The following is an 18,417-nucleotide window of genomic DNA, read 5'->3' as shown; positions in this document are numbered from 1 at the left end:
TAGTAGTGAGAAAAAGAAGAGATAGAGGAGGAAGAGGGGGTTCCCTGAATCTCCTGTCTAAGAGAGGGAGTGACCATTGACCACAGGATAGCCTTGGGTTAAAGTTCTGACCGTACAGACCACTGGTTGTATGACTTTGGGCAACTCTTTTTGGTTTCTGTGTCTCAGTTTCTTCATTTGTAAATTGGAGATAATAATGATACCTTCTTCAAAAATAATTGTAAGAATTAAATTAGTTGTAAAATGCTTATAGAAGTACTAAGCACATAGGAAGCCCTCAGAGTATTAGCTATTATTACCCATTTCATTGTGTAAGTTCATGACCTTGGACAAGTCCTTTTGCCTCTCTGACCTTTGCAGACCAGGAGTTGCTTGACTTCTTCATTCAATGACCCCTCCCATTCCCTCATCTTTAGCCTTCAGGGACTGAGGCTGTGAACAGAGGGAGGAGTAGAGACAACCCTAGCAGAGAAATGGGGTGGGGGGTACCAGCATAGTGAAAGAGAAGGGTTGAGCACCTCAACCCAAGCCCCACCCCCAGAAAATTGAGGACCATTGGGATCTCTCTATGGCCCAGTATAGAGTAATTCTATCCTGAATCCCTCAGGCAAGGGGCGTGTCCTGATTGGAGACGAGGGGGCAAGGGATGGGACAGGGTGGGGCAATTGATGGCTGGTGTGTTCAGGCTGGGAAGCTGGAGGAAGGGTTGGAGCTGGGCTTGTGGCCCCTCCCCCAGGAACGACAGGACTGGGGGAGGGGCAGCCGGGGCCCAAGGTCACTCTGTCATTGTTACCATGGCAACAGCCACCTCTCAACTGGGAACCTGGAAAGGGGTGGGGAGAGGGAGTTCCCAGATCCCTGAATCTGGGGGTAGAGAGAGGAACACTCAGAGATCTGGAGGGAAAGCAGAGCGAGACAGTGATTCAACTCCTTGAAGACCTACCCATCTCAGAATCCTCAGAGCCTGGTACACTGTGGGTGCTCAATAAATGTCCCTCAGAAACAGAAAGCCTGAGAGAATCAAGTGACCAAAGATGAAGAAAGAAAGAAGAATCGCCACAGGGGGAGGCAGTGTCCCTTTCCTGCCTCCTCAACTTTTCATGCTCCTCAGGGGTCCTCTGAGAGTTCTGATTCCTCTTAATCTTTCCCAGACCTGGGCCCACAGGCCCACCCAACCCCGCAGATCACTCACCCCCCAGCAACCCCCCAGCAACTCCCCAGCCCCTGAAGCTATTATATTTGACATTTACAACAACTGCAACAACTTTTCTGCCTTCAAAATCTTCCTGCCTGGGGGATCACTGAGAAAACTAGCATAGGTGCAAACTACTGCCTGCAAGGGTGGGAAGGTGAGAGGTGGGGAGACAGGCCCTCGCCTCCTTTACTCTCAGGGTAAATGTGTCCTTGTTCCTCTTGGAACAAGGCCCCTCCACAGATTCAGATATTCCCCCAATTCCTCTAGGAGACCCAGGCCTCCCTCATTTCTCCTTAGGAAACCCTACAGGCCCCTCCCTTTCTTTCAGAGGAACAGGTATGGTATCCTCCTTGTCCTCCCAGAACTCAGCAGGCGTCCACTGGCTCTGCCTGCCCTCTGCTGGTCTAAGACTGGTACTGCAGGACTGCCACCTAGTGCCCACAATGAGGAACACAAAACTGAAGCAGAGTTGAGGGTCTCTGAGATGTTGCATTTTAATTTCTTTAAGGTCTGGGGTATTCAGGCCCTAGGGGGCTTGAGTTCAGGTTCCCGGCCCAGAGGTCAACGAAAGAAAGACAACTTCTCTTTGAGCCAGGCTTCGGTGAGGTCATCAGTGGTGCGGATTTCAAACACCTGCAGAGAGAGAGGGTTCAGTTTTATAATCCACTCAGGAACTGACACAGTAAGGGCTCCAGCCCTCCTTCAGACCCAGAAACCCAGCTCCCTCCTCCCTCGGACCAGGAGTCCTGACCCGCAGTGGAGGAGCTCCAGGGGTGGAGTCCCCCACCCTCCATCAGCCCTCAGATCCCAGACTCTCCTCCCTCACACTCAGGAGCGTCAGCCCCGGACCCAGACCTTTGTGAGCTCTGCTGTCTGTACCAGCCTGTTTTTGCTCCCTGCGTACATCATCTGTTGTTCAGGCTTGCAGCCTGTGTGAAAAATAGAAGAGGAAAGCATAACTGGGGGATGCCAAGGTGTTCTCTAAGGCCCTGGTAATGTCCTACCCTGGAAAAGGAAATGGTAACCCACTCCAGTATTCTTGCCTGGGAAATCCCATGGACAGAGGACCCTGGTGGGCTACAGTCCATGGGCTCGCAAAGAGTCAGACACGACTTGGCGACTGAACAATAGCAGTGTCCTACAGGCCCCGGAATTTTCTAAGAGTCCCAGGAATTGTTCTAAGGAGGTCCCTGGAGGCTACAGAGTCTTCAGATTTGTTTAGGGGCTGGAAGTTATTCTAGGGTCCCTGGAGATGGTTTAGGGGCCAGACAGCAGTTGCCAGTAAAAGGAAGAGGTGAATGTGCTTACACACCTCAAAACTAATGAAGATGGGGGTTTGGTGCCCTCACCTCCACCCCACTGCCCTCTCAGCATTCACTCATCACACACACCACACCCTCACACAGGCATCTATACACACACACACAGTCACACACACAAAATCACCAGTCACGTGCACATACACACACTTACACTCAAACACACAAGCTTACACATCCCCACAAAGAATCTAAGACCCCCTTCTCAGGAGGAGTAGAACTGTGTCTCACCCACGGGGCTGGAGAAGATGAAACACAAGGGGTAGGACACTCGGCCATCGGCGTGCACGTACTTGTAGCTGTAAACCACGAACCTACAACAGTGAAAGGGAATTCAAGCTCAGGACTTGGCCTGGAGCTCAGGCCTAATGCTCATTACCTGAGACCACAGCCTAGAAATCTTGCCTGAGTCTGAGAACCTAGGGCTAACAACTGAGACCGAGAGTACTGGCTTCAAACACAATAAATGATTTAAAAAATAATAATGGGGGAAAATAATAATAATAGGGGAATTCTTTGGTGGTCCAGTGGTTGGAAATCAGCCTACCAACGCAGGGATCGTGGGTTCAATCACTGATCCGGAAAGACCAGTGCTGCATGCCACAGAGCAGTCAACCCTTTGCGCCATGGCTATTGCGCCCATGCTGCAACCTACTGAGGTGCACATGACTAGAGCCTGTGCTCTGCAACAAGAGAAGCTACCATAATGAGAAGCCCCCGTACTGCAGCTAGAGAGCAGCCCTCACTCACCGCAGCTAGTGAAAGGCTGTGCATAGCAACGAAGAACCAGTGCAGCCATAAATAAGTTTTTAATTAAAAAAATAATAATAGTAAATGCTAAATAGAATTACCATCTGCTCCAGCAATCCCACTACTGGGTATTTATCAAAGAAAATGAAAACAATAATTCAAAAAGATATATGCACCCCATATTTATTGCAGCATTATTTATAACAGCCAAGAAATGGAAAAAACCTAAGTGTCCATTGACGAATGAAAGGATAAAGATGATGTGGTACACACACACACACACACACACGCATATGCACACAATGAAGTACTATTCAGCCATTAAAAAAGAATGAAATCTTGCCATTGCAACATGGATGGCTCTTGGAGGCCATTACGCTAAGTGAAATAAGTCAGACAGAGAAAGACAAATGCCTTATGATTTCACTTATATGTGGAATTGAAAAAATAAAAATAAAGAAACAAACCATCAAGTTCATAAAGAGAGAGAACAGATGAGTGATTGCCAAAGGTGGGAGTGGGTGAAATGGGTGAAGGGAGTCAAAAGGTACAAATTTCCAGTTATTTTATTTCCAGTTATTTATTTTAAATAAGTCCTAGGGATGTGATATACAGCATGGTAAGTATAGTTAATAATGCTGTATTATATATTTGAAAGTTGCTAAAGGAGTAGATATTAAAAGTCCTCATTGTAAGAAAAAAAAATTTTTAGAAACTACATATGGGGACAGATGTTAACTAGATTATCATGGTGAACATTTTGTAATACAGTATATACAAATATCAAATCATTATGTTTTACACCTGAAATTAATATATTATATGTCAAATATAACTCAACAAAGAAAAAAAGTTTAAGAAAAAATGGTTTTGGAACTTCCCTGGAGGTGTAATAGTTAAGACTGCAGAGGCAGGGGTTCGATCCCTAGTTAAGGAACTAAGATCCCACATGCTGAGTGACATGGCCAAAAAAAAAAAATAGTAAGTGCTTATTTGATTATTCATAACAACCCTATGATGTAGGCACTATTATTATCCCCATACTACATATGGGAAAATTGAAGCCCAGAGACTAAAGCCATTTGCCCAAGGTTCTATGGGTAGATTTGAACCCAGGAAGCTGGCTGGTAGAGTATAAGTGTTCAACCATTATGTTTTACTGTCCAGTAGTCTAGAATCAGGGGCTGAGACCAGGGTCAGCTATATAATTTCCCAAATCCAGTACAAAATGAAAATGCAGGGCCCCTTGTAATAAACACAGGAGAAAGCCTTTTTCCCTTTCTTCTGCCGTCTCTCTCCAGACTGATCTTGGTCTTTTAAAATTTCCTATTTCAAGTCATGCTATCTTGGCCATGGGGACACTCACGGAGGGAGTGAAAATGCTCACGGGCACACCCTGGAATTTATCTTTCAGGAGTGAGTGCCACTCCCCTATCCCTGACACTCCCTGAGTCTGCAATTAGGCCCCCTGCCTAGGGCAGAGGGCACCAGCCATCACTGGGCAATGTGGGAGTGGGTAGCTGAGAACCCATCTAGGGCTGGAGGTGTGAGCTGAAGGAGGCTCCAAGCCCCCAGCACAGGCTCCACTGTCCTGTCAGATTTCACACAAAACACAGATTCAGAGAGAAAACTATAAAGAATTTCAAGACAGCAGGCATCAAACCCTGCCTTCAAGGCTCCCTTCTGGGTATGGGGCCCTGTGTGATTGTACTTGTCAGATGCCAAGAGACCAGTTTTCATAGAAGTGTCAAAAAACTCTTCCACACACAAAAAGCACCAGGCTCCTCTGGCTTCACACAGGATTCTCCCCAATCATTAAAGGTCAAATAAATCCTTTCCTACTCAAAGTCTTCCCAAGCACTGAAAAATAAGGAAATTTTAACTTTTTTTTTTTTTAATGAAGCAAGTGCAATGTTGAGACCAAAACCTGACAAAGTATGTACTAACATCACGTATGACTATTAGCGTAAAATTCTGCAATAAAATTTTGGTATACAAACCAAAAGTCCTGTGACAGGAACTCAAAGACATAGTTTCAAAGTCCATGAACAAGACTGGACCCCAAGTAGTCCCTCAGTCTGTATCCCTCCATGGCCTGACCTTCCCCTTCCTTTTTGCCCCAGGATACCTGGGCTGTCTCTCAGGCAACTCCATTTTTAGTTCCTCTGGAGAAATATTCTGTGAGGGGTGGGGGGAGGAGAGAAAAACAAATAAAAGACTGCCATTAAACGAACATGTACTCTGTGCCAAGGCACTCATCCAAGAAACACACGTGGATTATTAACCCATAGATCTCTCCCAAAACCCAAAGGGGTAGGTCCTGTTATTATCCCCATTTTACAGGTGAGCAAACTGAAGCCCAGAGGTGTTAAGACACTTGCTTTTTTCTACACAAACTACAAGGATTAAATCACTGTATTTACAGACAACCCGTAGAGGTAAGGACTGTTATCACCATTTCACAGATGAGGAAACAAGAGACCTATACAGGCAGAGTCTCTCGCCTAGGGTTTCAGCTAGGGAACTTGACTTCCTGGTTTTTCTGGCTCCCAACGCCAGGCTCTTAGCATCAGTCACAGTCCTTTGGGTCTCCCAGGCCCATACCCCCAGCCCCTCACCTGAAATTCTTCCTCCAGCACCACCATCTGCCGGTCTTTGTCCACCTTCACTGAGGAGGGAAGTCATACGTGGGTTAGACACCCCTTCCATCTGTCCCTATGCTTCCCCCGCCCCCACCATTCGTTCAGGAGGGAAGATGACACTCACTTATTATGGCTGCATTGTCCGTCTCTTTTCGGAAGCGGAATTTCCTCAGCTTTTCCTTTAGCTCTGGGTCCACCTCACACACCACCAGGGAGTCGGACTGCCAGAGGAGCCCAGTTAAAAGCTGAGTTGTCTGGCCTCAGCCCTGCCCCTTTCCCCAAACCTCAGTTTCTCCATCTACTAATAACGAGGAGGGGCCCATAGCCCATAGATTGCCTTTGTGAACGTTGGGAAAAGGCACCCTTTCCTCTGGGGGGATGCCGCCCCTTGATGACCAGAGGCTGGACTCGAGCCCTCTTGGCAGGTGCCCTTGGGCAACGCCCAGGGAGACTCGGGGATCTGCTTGCCTGGGGCTAAACCCGGAACCGCCATCTCTCTTCCCCCAGCCTTGACCTCCCATCCACAGCCTGACCTTCACCCCAGCGTCCTCCCAGCCCCAGTCCCACTCCAGCCCCTAGCCCTTCCCATACGACCCTGGCCCCCGACCATGACTTTTCTGTCCAGGGGCCTCTTCTTTTCTTGGTTCCGCTGTCTTCTAGGGGTGGGGACCACAGCTACAGGGGGCGGGGTGTGGGGTAGGGGAAAAGTTTCATCCAACACCACATCCTGTTTATGCCCATTCTGAGACAACTGTCACAGATGGCTCCTCCCTCTCCTTCCTTCCCCTCATCTGTTGGGACCTCCCAGGCTTTGCAGTTACCCAGATTGGGGTTCAAGTGCTGCCTGACTGTGTGGCTCTAGCTAAGTAACTTCACCCCTCTGATTCAGAATTGTTATGAGGATAAAATAACTTCACATGTCTCCCAGCATGGTGGACAACACCCAGTACACCATAGGTAGTGATGAGCTCTTTTTTTTTTTAATTTTTATTGGAGTCTAGTTGATTTACAATGTTGTGTTAGTTTCAGGTGTACAGCAAATTGACTCAATCAACTATACATATTTGCACTCTTTTTTAGATTATTTTCCCAAGTAGATCATTACGGAGTATCGGGTGGAGTTCACTGTGCTATATAATAGGTTACTATTAGTTACCTATTTTATATACAGTAGTATATACATGGGAGAAGGCAATGGCAACCCACTCCAGTACTCTTGCCTGGAAAATCCCATGGACAGAGGAGCCTGGTAGGCTGCAGTCCATGGGGTCGCTGAGCGACTTCATTTTCACTTTTCACTTTCACGCCTTGGAGAAGGAAATGGCAACCCACTTCAGTGTTCTGGCCTGAAGAATCCCAGGGACGGCAGAGCTTGGTGGGGTCGCACAGAGTTGGACACAACCGAAGTGACTTAGCAGCAGCAGCAGCAATATATACATGTCAATCCTGATCTCTCAATTTGTCACCCTCCCTCTTTCCTCCCTGGTAACCATAAGTTTTCTACATTTGTGATTCTTTTTCTGTTTTGTAAATAAGTTCATTTGTAACATTTTTTTATATCCCACATATAGAAATATCATGTAATATTTGTCTTTCTTTGTCTGACTTACTTTACTCAGTATAACAATCTCAGGGATGGTCCATCTGTGTCGTTGCAAATGGCATTTTTCATTCTTCTTTATGGCTGCATAATATTCCATTGTATATATTGATATGTACCACAACTTTTTTGGAGTGTACCACATGTTCTTTATCCACTCCTCTGTTGATGGACATTTAGATTACTTCCATGTTTTGGCTATTGTAAACAATGTTGCATGTACCTTTTCAAATTATTGTTTTCTCCAGCTATATGCCTAAGAGTGGGATTGCTAGATCATGTGGTTGTTCTATACTTAGTTTTTTAAGGAAACTCCACACTGTTTTCCATAGATACTGTACCAGTTTACATCCCATCAACAGTGCAGAAGGGTTCCCCTTTCTCCACACCCTCTCTAGCATTTTTTTGTTTGTAGACTTTTTTGATGATGGAATGATAAGCTCTTTAACTGTTCCTCCAGGAAGCCTTCCTGGATTCCACTACCCCCTAATCTGGAATATTTTAATTCCAGAGCTAAAAGGAGGAACTTAGAAATGTTTGCTGATCAAACTGCCACTTATTAGGTTGATGGGAAAATGGAGGAGAAAGAGGAGACTCACCAGCACTCAGATAATAGTGCATTTTTTTTCTGCAGTTATTCAACCTCATGGGCCTTATGATGGGCACTCCAACAATGGTGTTTAATACTATCAGACCAGTACCTCCTTTATTATGAAGAGCATTTTGTGTTGTCCTCTCCAGTTCCCATCCTGGAATGAAATTCCTAGATAAGGCAACCTGTTTATACACATAAATTCTCCCTAAAATCAATATAATGTCCTAACTATCATATAAAGTAGAAATAAAAGGGAAGTAATTTATGAGAACTCCCTCTGTATTTCTATGAAAAAATACACACAAACAATAGAGAATGTTCAGAGGACCTAGCTTCATGATGCCTGGCCCGCTGTGCTGAGTTCCCTCCCACAGCAGTAGGCAGATCCCACCCTCTCTAACCTCCTCAAGGGCATCATTGCAGCTACCCTGCTTCTCCCTGTATCACCAATATCCTTATCTCTACTGGATCTTTCCCCTTGGCCTACACACCATGATAAGTCTTAAAAACTAAAATCCCTGGGACTTTTCTGGTGGCCCAGTGTTTGAGAATCCACTGCAAAATCCCTGTTTCCATTGCAGGGGACACAGGTTTGATCCCTGGTCAGGGAACTAGGATCCTGCATTCCATTTCAGCCAAAAATAAATAAATAAATAAATAAAATTTAAAACTAACCTATAAACTTTATCTTTCCTGCCTATTCACTTCCTTCCCTTTTCAGCAAGACTTTTTGAAAGAATTGTCCACACTCACTGCCTCCAATATCTCCTCCTAATTTGCTCTTCAACTCTCTCCCAGCAGACTCACTCGTGTCTCTCTCCAATGACAAGGACCACCAACGACCAACGTCAGAGGGCCACCAAGGAGCTTTGTGGCACTGGACCCAATAGTCAATTCTTAATCTTCATCTGCCGTGCCCTGTCAGCTGCATCTGATATCATCCATCACTCCTGTGCCCAAAACACTTTCTTCACTTGGCTTCCAGAACACGACCCCAGCCTGGATTTCCTCTTGCTCTTCTGGCTGCTCCTTCTCAGTTCCTTTCTTAAAATTTTATAGAAGCATAGTTGACTTACAATGTGTTAATTTCTACTGTATAGTAAGGTGATTCAGCTAAACATATATATACAATCTTTTTCATTTTTTTAGTTACACCATGAGGCTTGTGGGATAAAAGTACCCAGAGTAGGAATTGAACCCGTGGCCTTGGCAGTGAAAGTGCGAAGTCCTAACCACTGAACCACCAAGGAAGTCCCTCATATTCTTTTCCATTACAGTTTATGACAGGATTTGAATGCAGGTCCCTGTATTATACAGAGGAGCTTGTTCTTTATCCATTCTCCATGTAACAGTTTGCATCGGTTAATCCCAAACTCCCCATCCATCCCTTTCCCACTGCTCTCCTCCTTGGCAACCACAAGTCTATTCTCTATGTCTGGGAGTCTATTTGTTTCACAGATAAGTTCATTTGTGTCATGTTTTAGATTCTACATATTAGTGGTATCTTATGGTATTTGTCTTTCTGACTTACTTCACTTAGCATGACAATCTCTAGGTGAACCCATGTTGCTGCAAATGGGATTATTTTATTCTTTTTTATAGCTGAGTAGTATTCCATTGTATATATGTACCACATCTTTATTCACTCCTCTGTTGATGGACACTTAGGTTGCTTCCCTGTCTTAGCTATTGTAAATAGTGCTGCAAAGAACATTGGAGTGTATATATCTTCTTGAATTATAGTTTTCTCTGAATATATGCCCAGGAGTGGGGTTGTAGGATCACATATCAGCTTCCTTTTAAGAGTCATGTGTTCCAGGGCTCAGCCCTCAGCCTGCTTCTCTTTTCTATCCTCCTTCCCATCTTCCTGAGAGCATCAGTCTTTTAGTATTCAAAGGGGGATACCCTAATTATTTCCCCTGGGCCTCTCTAGGCTCTTATGTCCGTCCAACTGCCAGCATGACTTCATCTGGATGTCTTGGAGTCATCCTTGACCCATCTCTTTCCTCTGACAATGTACCTACCTTAAAACCTGCCAGCTCCGAACTTCCAAATATAACCAGAACTGGCTCACTCCTCCCCTTCCACAGTGTATATTCTGCCCCTGCCACCTTCAGCTTCTGCCTAAACTCTCATAGTAGCTTCCTCACTGTTTTTTCTGCTCCCACCCCCCTCCCCACACTCTGTTCTTCATAGGACTGTCAAGAGAGATCCTAATAAAACCCAAACCAAGCCAGGAATTCCCTGGTGGTCCAGTGATTAAGACTCCATGCTTCAACTGCAGGGGGTATGGGTTCAATCCCTGGTCAGTGTGAACTTCACACACTGTGCATGAAGCCAAAAAAAAAAAACAAAAAAAACCCCAAACCAACTGACATACCTGTTCACTCAATACTCTCTCATGCCTCCAGTATTATCTGCGTAAAAGCAAAAGTCCTTATAGTGGCCTTAAAAGCTCTTAATTATCTGCCACCACCCCTCCTCTGTTACCTCCTGGATCTTGTCTTTCAATACTCTCCTCTTTGCTCACTCCTCTCCAGCCACACTAGCCTCTTTCTGGTTCTGTGAGTGATCTTGACAACAGGCCTTTTCACGTGCTGGCTCCTTTTTCTTGAACCCTCCTTCCTTCATGGTTCACCCCTTCACTCCCTCAGATTTCTGTTCAAATGTCACCTGATCAAAGAAGCCTTTTCCTTATCTAAAATAGTGCTGATCCCACCTCTCCATCCCCTTAGCTTGCTTTAATTTTCTCCATAGAACTTATCACCAAGTTACATTGAAATATACCAAATAAACATTGAAAGTATTGTCAGGCAAGTGTAGGTAGTTAGAATAGGAAACAGTATCATTTGTTTCTGTCCAACTAGAATGTAAGCTTCACGCCTGCCTCATTCGTTGTTGAATTTCTAGTACCTTGAGCAGTGCTTAGCACATATTAGATACTCAAGAAATATTAGTGAATAAATAAATGAACCATTGTCCTTGGAGCCCAACCATTCCATATGGCATTGAAGTTGTTGCTTAAATGGAGGTGGCAATGCTTGCGGTTAGAGATGTACCCCCACCGTCTTTCAAAACGGCCTATCCTCACAGCGCCAGAGATGCCCAGTTTTCCTGGTTTACCTCCTCTCTCTCTCTGGCTGCTGCTTCTCACTTCACACTTTGTTGAAAGTGTCAATTTCTTGGCTCAAACCTTATGTGTCTCCTCTTCTCAAGGTTCTATCTGGTGTTTGTTTCCATTAATCCTTCATACCCTCCCGAGGCTAGGTCACTAACTCCCACAGCTTTACTTACTATCTTTGATCATCCTCAAATATAAGCTTCTAGCCCCCAATATCTCTCTTAAGCCCCAGACCCAGGGGTTGTGGAGCCTCCTAAATCCTGATGCTGGGTAGCCAACACTGGACTCAGCAACTTCTTAACCTGCTTCACCTCTGGGTCTCCTTCTCAGGGAAGCCCTCAACCCCTCTCCCTCAACCTTCCAGCCAGAGGGCCTTGTCTTGAATTTCTCCCTCCCTCACCATCTGTGGCCTCGGAATGTCAGAGCAGGTTCTCCGAAGCTCCTGGGAATCGGTCCCTGGCACCTACTCCTCCTCCTCTTCCCTCCTCCCCTGATGCAAACGCCCCTCTCCCACCCCAGCTGGCTCCCCGACACCCAGCTCCAGTTCTATTCCCTCCAATCCATCCTCCATATAGAAGCCAGGGACAGCTTTCCAACCTCCCTCTTCCCCCAACCCCCCGACTCTTTTTGGGGTGAAGACCTTCCATGGCTCCTCAGTGCCCTCGGGACAAGTCCAAACTCTTTCAAGTGGCCAAATTTCTGACCATGGCTTATTCCCCACCACTCCCTGCCTTAAACTCTACATTCCTCTCCGACTCCCTTTCTTTGGGTTCCTCTAACAACCATGCCTCTATCACCTGGGAGCCTTCAGTGAGTGCCCCCGCTATGCTTAGTTCACGCTGCTCCGGGGCAGTGTGTGAAATGAATAGGTTTCTACTGGCAGACCAATGACTCCCATTTATTGACCGCCTGCTTTGTGCCCAGCGCTTTGTATGCATCGTCTCTTTTAGTCCTATTCCCAGTTGAGAGAAGCAATAGACTCAGAGAGGGTTGCGATGGAGAAACTGAGACTCCAGCTGCCCTAGCGCCTACCCGCAACCTGGATGATCAGGGCGTGGCGGGGCCCAGGCCTAGAGCCCGGCTTGCGGGCCAGGCGGACCACCGGGCCTTGAACGCCAGAATCAGGAATTGTGACTTAGTTGCAAAGCTGAGGTAGACAAGCGCGAGACTGCCCCCTGCGGGCCGGGAGGCCCAATCCCGGGCGCCGCCGGGCCCGTTGCCCATGGCAACGCCGCGCGCGCCCCGCCTCCTCCCCCCCACCCCGCAGGGCCCACTGCCCGTCAGCTGAGCAGCCGACCAATCCGACGGGGCGGGGGGTGGGCCTCGTGGGCCTCGTTCAACCCCCGCAGCCCCCCTGTCTGTCGGGACCCCGCCTTTCTCCGCGCACACCTCCCGCCCTTCGGACTGCCCTCGCCGCCCGTTGGCGAGAGCGCCGTTCGTCACCAAGGCGTCAACTAATGCTGGCGCGCGGCGGTCCCGTCGGGGAGGGGCCAGGGGCGGTGACGCACGGCGCGGTGACGCAGCGCGACGGCGGCGGTGGCGGCGGCGGTGGTCGGTGCGGGAGGAGGGAGGGGAGCTCGCGGGCCAGAGAGGGGGCGACGGCGGTGGCGGTGGCCTGAGGAGGCCCGGGCGGCGGCGGCGGCAGCCGAGGAGGTGAGTGGAGAGCAGAGCCGGGCGGACGCGGGGCGGCGGCGGGTCGGGGCGCTCGGGGCTCACCTCAGGGCGCCCCAGGCCGCGCGGGCGGCCCCGCCCCCTCAGGGACCCCGGGCGGCGGCGGGCGCGGAGCGCGGGCCTCACGGGTCCCGATCCTCGAGAGAATCCCTCACAGCCGTACCCGGAGTCGCCCTCACAGGCCTCTTCTCGAGCTTCTCCCCGAATTCCTCGCCCCTCGGGGTGGCCTGGGAGCCCGGCCAGCGGCTCATCTCGTGACCCCCCCCCAGGTCTACCTCAGACAGCTCCCTAGAGGGCACGCCCACAGACCCCCCCGAATCCACTCGAAGCCCTCCGTCCCCTCCCGCCGTGCGCAAGGCTTCTCGAGAGACCACCCCTGATATTTCCACGTCTGCTCCAGACCCTGTCCTACGCCTCAAAAATCTTCCTCAGAGAACCCTGCTCTGGCCCCAGATCCCCCATCCTCCTCCTCAGTCTAGAAATATTCCCCCGGGGCCACTCCTAGTATTCCAACAATATGTGTCAGATATCTTCTCCAGGAGCCTCCCTCATAAGCCCTAAAAATCTTCAGATCAGAGACTCCCCGAAATCCCCTCCAGACCCCGTGCATTCCAGAAATCTCCCCCGGCGACCTACTTCGCACATCCCAACAATATCGTCCAGACTTCCTTCTCACACATCCCAAGAATTTTCCCTCCCACCTACCCCCATACCAACAATCGCCTTGGAGATTTTCCATTCATGGTCCCCAAATCTCAGAGCCCCTCCCCCTGGAATGCTCCAGAATGCCCCTGATGTCCCCTGGAAAATCTTTCGAAGAGACCCTCTGAAATGGCCTCGGATCCTCAAAACTCACCTGGAGCCCCACCCCTCCCCCAATTCATCTCCCATATACACTCCCCCTTCACACATCCCAAAAGTCATCTCTTTGGACCCTTCCACAGGTCCCAAAAATCTCTCCCCAAGATCTCCTCATGTTCCTCAAATCTCCCCACCTTGAAATGCTCTAGAGCACCCTCACATACCCCAAAAATCTTCCCCTGAGACCCTCTTCACTTATGCCAAAAATTTTCTCCAGAGATTCCCTGAATCTACAGAGAACTCTTCTTCCACATTCCACAAGCCTCTTCCAAAACCCTTTTTATGTATCCCAAATCTTTCCCAGTAACCCACACAAAATGTTCCAAAAATTGCTTCCTCAGGATTCCAAAAGGTTTCCCATAGTTTCTCTCTGATATTTTCTTCAATTCCCCTTAGAATCCTCCTTTCAAGTTTGCTCCTTATACACCCACTTTCTGATGAACTTTCCTCCTCACAACCCATGTAAACCCTAAGACCCTTTCTTCTCAACCCCTCTGAGATGCAGTTTTTCAAGGCCTCCTCATACCTTCTCACAGACCCCAGCAACCCTCTCGAGCCCTCTAAGATATGCCCTTGAAATCTCTCCTAGAGACCCTTCCAGTAACCCTTGAATCACTGCTTACAGACCTCTTGCCTTACTGAGAGTGGAGAAGGAAATGGCAACCCACTCCAGTATTCTTGCCTGGAGAATTCCATGGACAGAGGAGCCTGGGGCGCTACAGTCCATGGGGTCACAAAGAGTCAGACATGACTAAGTGACTAACACTACCACTACTACTACTTACTAAGAGACTTTTCCTAGATAATTCCCTCCCTGAACTCACCCTCACAGCTTCCCTCAAATCCTCTAGAACCCTCTGTGGAAGACACCCAACACCATGCAGTCTTCCCTCAAAATAACTCTGAGCTTATTTTCTTAGAAAGTCCCAGAATTCTTTCTGGAAAACCCTTTACTATGACATTCCCACATTCCCCCTCAGAAGAACCACCTTCCCCATATACCTTATTGAAGACTTTACTTAGAAATTTCTCATCTGAGCTCTTTGAGAATTGTTCCTAAAAAGACCTCTGTCATCCTGCTCCAGTAAATCTAAGATCTCACAGAAGACCACACATCCACAGACTCCTTTTAGAGAATTTTCTCCAAAATTGCTGTGCATCAACAGCCTCACCACTTTGTGAGACTTCCTCAGAACACACTCTTAGATTCCCCCTCTGACATCTCCAAGAAACCTTATTCAAGGCCTTATTACATATCCCTTTTAGAACCTCCATTTATACCCTTTTGTCTCCTCCATTCTCTTTCCTGTGAAATCAACTTAGAGATCCTTCTCAGATCTGAGCTTCTTTCCCCCATTATCCCACCATAGGCCCCCAGCATCCTACAGACTTCCCCCATCAGGAGCCTCTGTGTTCCTTTTTATTAAAAGGTCCTCAAGAGATACCCTTACCCCTTGAAGTTTCAGCCCTCATAGCTCTTTCTCTCAGGACACTTTTCTTTGGTTCTATCTTCATAGACCCCTCCTCCTTTCAGATCTTCCCTTCAGAGATAGACCCTTAAAACCTTCCTTAGACTTTTCTTGAGGACTCCCTCAATTTTCCTCTCAGAAGTTTTCTCCTTCCTTTTCCACATTGAGAGCTTTCTCACAAAAGAATCCCTCCCCCTATAGTAGTCGTTCTCAAAGTGTTGTCCCTGGACCAGCAGCACAAGCATCACCTGATAACTTGTTAGAAATGCAAATTCTTGGGTCCCAACCCAGACCTACTGAATCAGAAAACCTGGCAGTAGCTATCTGTTTTTAGAAATCTTCCTGGTGATTCTGATGCATGCTCAAGTTTGAGAACCACTGCCCTCTAAGAGGATTTCCCTTTCCCCACATAAAGGCCCCTTGAAAGATGCCTCAAGATATGCCCCTGTGCCCTTCTACTCACCGCCATTTTCCTGGGAGCCCCCTTTGTGAAGTCCCCACCTTCCAGAAGATTCCTTACCTTCCTCGACCGGTTTCTGGCTTCTCCACAAGGTTACCTCACCCTCTGAGCAGTTACTTCAGATTCTGCCTTTGAATGGTTCCCTTTCAGATCTTCCTCAGCATTTTCTCCTTCTGGCTTCCCCTCTACTGCTCCATACCGTCCCATATTCTTCAGTGCTTCTGCTTCAAGTTGCTCCCTCCTTGAACACACATGTCCATCTCTTCTTACCTATTCCTCATCTGTCCTTCACATCAACACCCTTCCCTTAAGGCACCTTCCAGTCTTCATTCTCTTACTACCCAGAGCCTTTCATTGTACTTCATAGAGCACCACTCATCGTCTCCCTTGTAGTTTTTCATGTACTTGTCCACTCACACTGACCAGACTGGGAGTTTGGAGAGTACTGGGATATAACTTGTTCTTCTCTGAATTCCACAAAGTGGGCTCTTCCCTCTGTAAGTTGTAGGGAATCATTGGCTAACCGGCAGCTCTTCCTGCATTTGGTCATAAATCTTTTAAATTCCATAGATCTCACTCCCCATTCAGGTTCAACATGCCTTCCCCACCCCCTCCTCACCTCTTACCTCCCTTAAACACTCAACCTAGCCCCTTTTGCCTTTCCTCCTAGGAGAGGCCCCACCTTCTCTCATCTGGAACTTTTTGTGCTGTCTCCTGATTCTGAGCTACCCCATGTCCTATTCCTGGGGATATGCCACACCCCATCCTAGTTGGCTTCTCAGCCCCCCTCAGCCTGTATAGGTCTGGGGCTTCCATAGGGCTCTCAACTTTCTCCAAGGATTTTTGTTTCTAAGTTCGAGAAGTATAAACAGATCACAAGGGTAACACTGGGGACTGCCTTCAGGGAGCTCACAGCCCAGTAGAGAGGTGGATCAAGTGCATGGGACACAATGTGAGGTAAAAATTATATACTGTGGGAATGTGACAGTGAGAAAAGGAACCCTCTATCTGGAAGGACTTCATAGAAGAGGTGGTAAGACTGGGTGCTGTTCCACAAGAGTTGGGACAAGGATGATTGGCCTTCCAGGCAGAGGAAGCAGCTTATGCACTTTGTCAAAAGCAAGACAGACTCTTCACCTCTAACCCATGGCATCTCTTCTCTTCACCTGAAGGACACAGATGAAAGAAAACAGATTTCCTCCATCTGCACTGTATTTGCCAGGTGCACTTTAGTGACCCAAAGAGTAATAATGATCATTGTTTATTGAGTAATTATTGTCTACCAGTCACTGTTTAAGTGCTTCCCGTGTATTGTCTCATCTCATATTCACAGGAACTCTATGAGGTAGGTAAACTATGATTATCCTCATTTTACAAAGGATGAAATTGAGGACAAGTGGCTCAAATAGGTTTCTGGCTCTGTCCATCCCAGGATGATGGTGTCTGAAGTCAGAGTTGGATTTTCTCTTCAGGTAGACAGGATTTGCATCCCACTCTGTGCTTACCCGTTTTGTGACCTACAACAAATTACTGAATTTCTCTAGTCCTTAGTTTCCAGAGTTAAAAAAATGAAGGTAATAACGATACCTTACTTCAAAGAATTGTTAGAAGGCTGAAATAAGTTAATATGTATAGAGTACTTAGAACAAGGGCTTCCCTGGTGGCTCAGATGGTAAAGAATCTGTCCACAATGCAGGAGACCAGAGTCGATCCCTGGGTTGGGAAGATCCACTGGGGGAGGAAATGGCAGCCCACTCCAGTATTCTTACCTGGAGAATTTCATGGACAGAGGAGCTTGGCAGCCTACGGTCCATGATATCACAAAGAGTCGGACACGACTGAGTGACTAACACACAAACGCACACTTAGAACAATGCCCTGTATATGAAAGTGCTCAGTTTCAGCAAAAAAAAATAAAGCTCGCGTCAGCCAAGACTCTAAAGATGTAAATGGCATTACCTTAGCTCAAGTTGTCTTAATAAAGAATTAATTGCCTCATGTTACTGAAAAGTCCAGAACTAGGATGGCTCCTAGATAGACCTAGCTGCATCCAGAAGTTCAAACAGTCTTCCTAGTAGTCTCCTCATTTCTCCACTGACTTAACTTCATCCTCAGCTGGGTTCTGCTTTGTGACAACAAAATGGCCCTTAGCAGTCTCAGTGGAAAGAGAACTCTTTACTGAGAGCCCCAGTTTGAAAACAGTTTCTTCTCTGAGCTAAGTGTGAGACGGTGACAGAAGATCCTCAGAGACATGTTTAGGTGAGCGGTGCTCTTAGAGATTCTCTTACTTGATGAACCAGATAGAACTGTGATTCCATCCTTTGACCTTTGAGTGTTGATGGTAGTCCCCTCCTCACGGTTCCCCAGCCCCAGTCATTCTCTTCTCTATGATTGTTTGGATCCAGAGATTGTTTGTGGCTAGTCTGACCCCACCAGACTTGGCTTTGGGATCTCACTGGGAGAAACAGAGCTTCCCTGGTAGCTCAGCTGATAAAGAGTCCGCCTGCAATGCAGGAGACCTGGGTTTGATCCCTGGGTTGGGAAGATCCCCTGGAGAAGGGAATGGCCTCCCACTCCAGTATTCTGGCCTGGAGAATTCCATGGACTATATAGTCCATGGGGTTGCAAAGAGTCAGACATGACTGAGTGACTTTCACTTGGGAGAAACAAGAATGAGATGACTGACTTGGTTTGGTTATAGCCTTGGGGTAGTAGAATCCAGGAGTACTGGTGT

The 18,417-nt window shown here is 47.5% G+C and overlaps 2 protein-coding genes across 19 annotated transcripts in view; one reads left to right on the top strand and one right to left on the bottom strand.

Annotated features, from left to right (window-relative positions):
* Nucleotides 1-1,664: 1,664 nt before the first annotated feature.
* On the bottom strand, nucleotides 1,665-17,779 carry GMFG (glia maturation factor gamma). Of its 16 annotated transcripts, XM_081516445.1 has the most exons (11): nucleotides 15,744-15,763; nucleotides 10,482-10,518; nucleotides 8,909-9,145; nucleotides 8,106-8,255; nucleotides 7,517-7,668; nucleotides 6,031-6,127; nucleotides 5,883-5,932; nucleotides 5,393-5,442; nucleotides 2,746-2,828; nucleotides 2,051-2,124; nucleotides 1,665-1,828 (listed from the first exon to the last, which is right to left on the bottom strand). In XM_081516445.1, exons 4-11 carry the CDS (start codon nucleotides 8,152-8,154, stop codon nucleotides 1,757-1,759), a joined length of 627 nt encoding a protein of 208 aa, XP_081372571.1. In that variant the 5' UTR covers nucleotides 8,155-8,255; nucleotides 8,909-9,145; nucleotides 10,482-10,518; nucleotides 15,744-15,763; the 3' UTR covers nucleotides 1,665-1,756. The 16 variants fall into 16 exon arrangements, with proteins under 16 accessions (XP_081372571.1, XP_081372579.1, XP_081372570.1 ...); XM_081516453.1 differs by lacking the exons at nucleotides 7,517-7,668; nucleotides 10,482-10,518 and adding an exon at nucleotides 17,643-17,759 and having other exon boundaries at nucleotides 8,855-9,145; nucleotides 15,744-15,924; XM_081516444.1 differs by lacking the exon at nucleotides 10,482-10,518 and having other exon boundaries at nucleotides 15,744-16,289.
* The window catches only part of SAMD4B (sterile alpha motif domain containing 4B), a 36,648-nt gene continuing 30,964 nt past the window's right edge, over nucleotides 12,734-18,417 (top strand). For 2 of the 3 annotated variants that reach the window (XM_081516432.1, XM_081516434.1), the window contains exon 1: nucleotides 12,734-12,875. The gene's annotated coding sequence lies outside the window, so the exon portion shown is untranslated. Of the gene's footprint in view, nucleotides 12,876-13,046; nucleotides 13,163-16,353; nucleotides 16,641-16,855; nucleotides 17,029-18,417 lie in introns of those variants that run through there. The other variant, XM_081516435.1, reaches the window with a different exon arrangement.

The sequence above is a fragment of the Giraffa tippelskirchi genome, chromosome 7 (assembly GCF_054371585.1).
Source record: "Giraffa tippelskirchi isolate mGirTip1 chromosome 7, T2T-mGirTip1v1.2.pri, whole genome shotgun sequence".
In the NCBI taxonomy this organism is placed as follows: Eukaryota; Metazoa; Chordata; class Mammalia; order Artiodactyla; family Giraffidae; genus Giraffa; species Giraffa tippelskirchi.
Note: the sequence above shows the minus strand (reverse complement) of the source record. Positions and strands in the feature narration are given on the sequence as shown.

What these genes read in the sequence shown, in the direction of transcription:
- GMFG (XM_081516444.1), bottom strand. Translation starts at nt 8,154, where the DNA reads ATGAGGTTGAATAACTGCAGAAAAAAAATGCACTATTATCTGAGTGCT. An exon ending in TGCTGGAGGAAGAATTTCAG is followed by an intron (nt 5,443 to 5,882) that starts GTGAGGGGCTGG and finishes CACCCCTCACAG; the next exon opens with AATATTTCTCCAGAGGAACT. An exon ending in AGACAGCAGAGCTCACAAAG is followed by an intron (nt 1,829 to 2,050) that starts GTCTGGGTCCGG and finishes CTCTCTCTGCAG; the next exon opens with GTGTTTGAAATCCGCACCAC.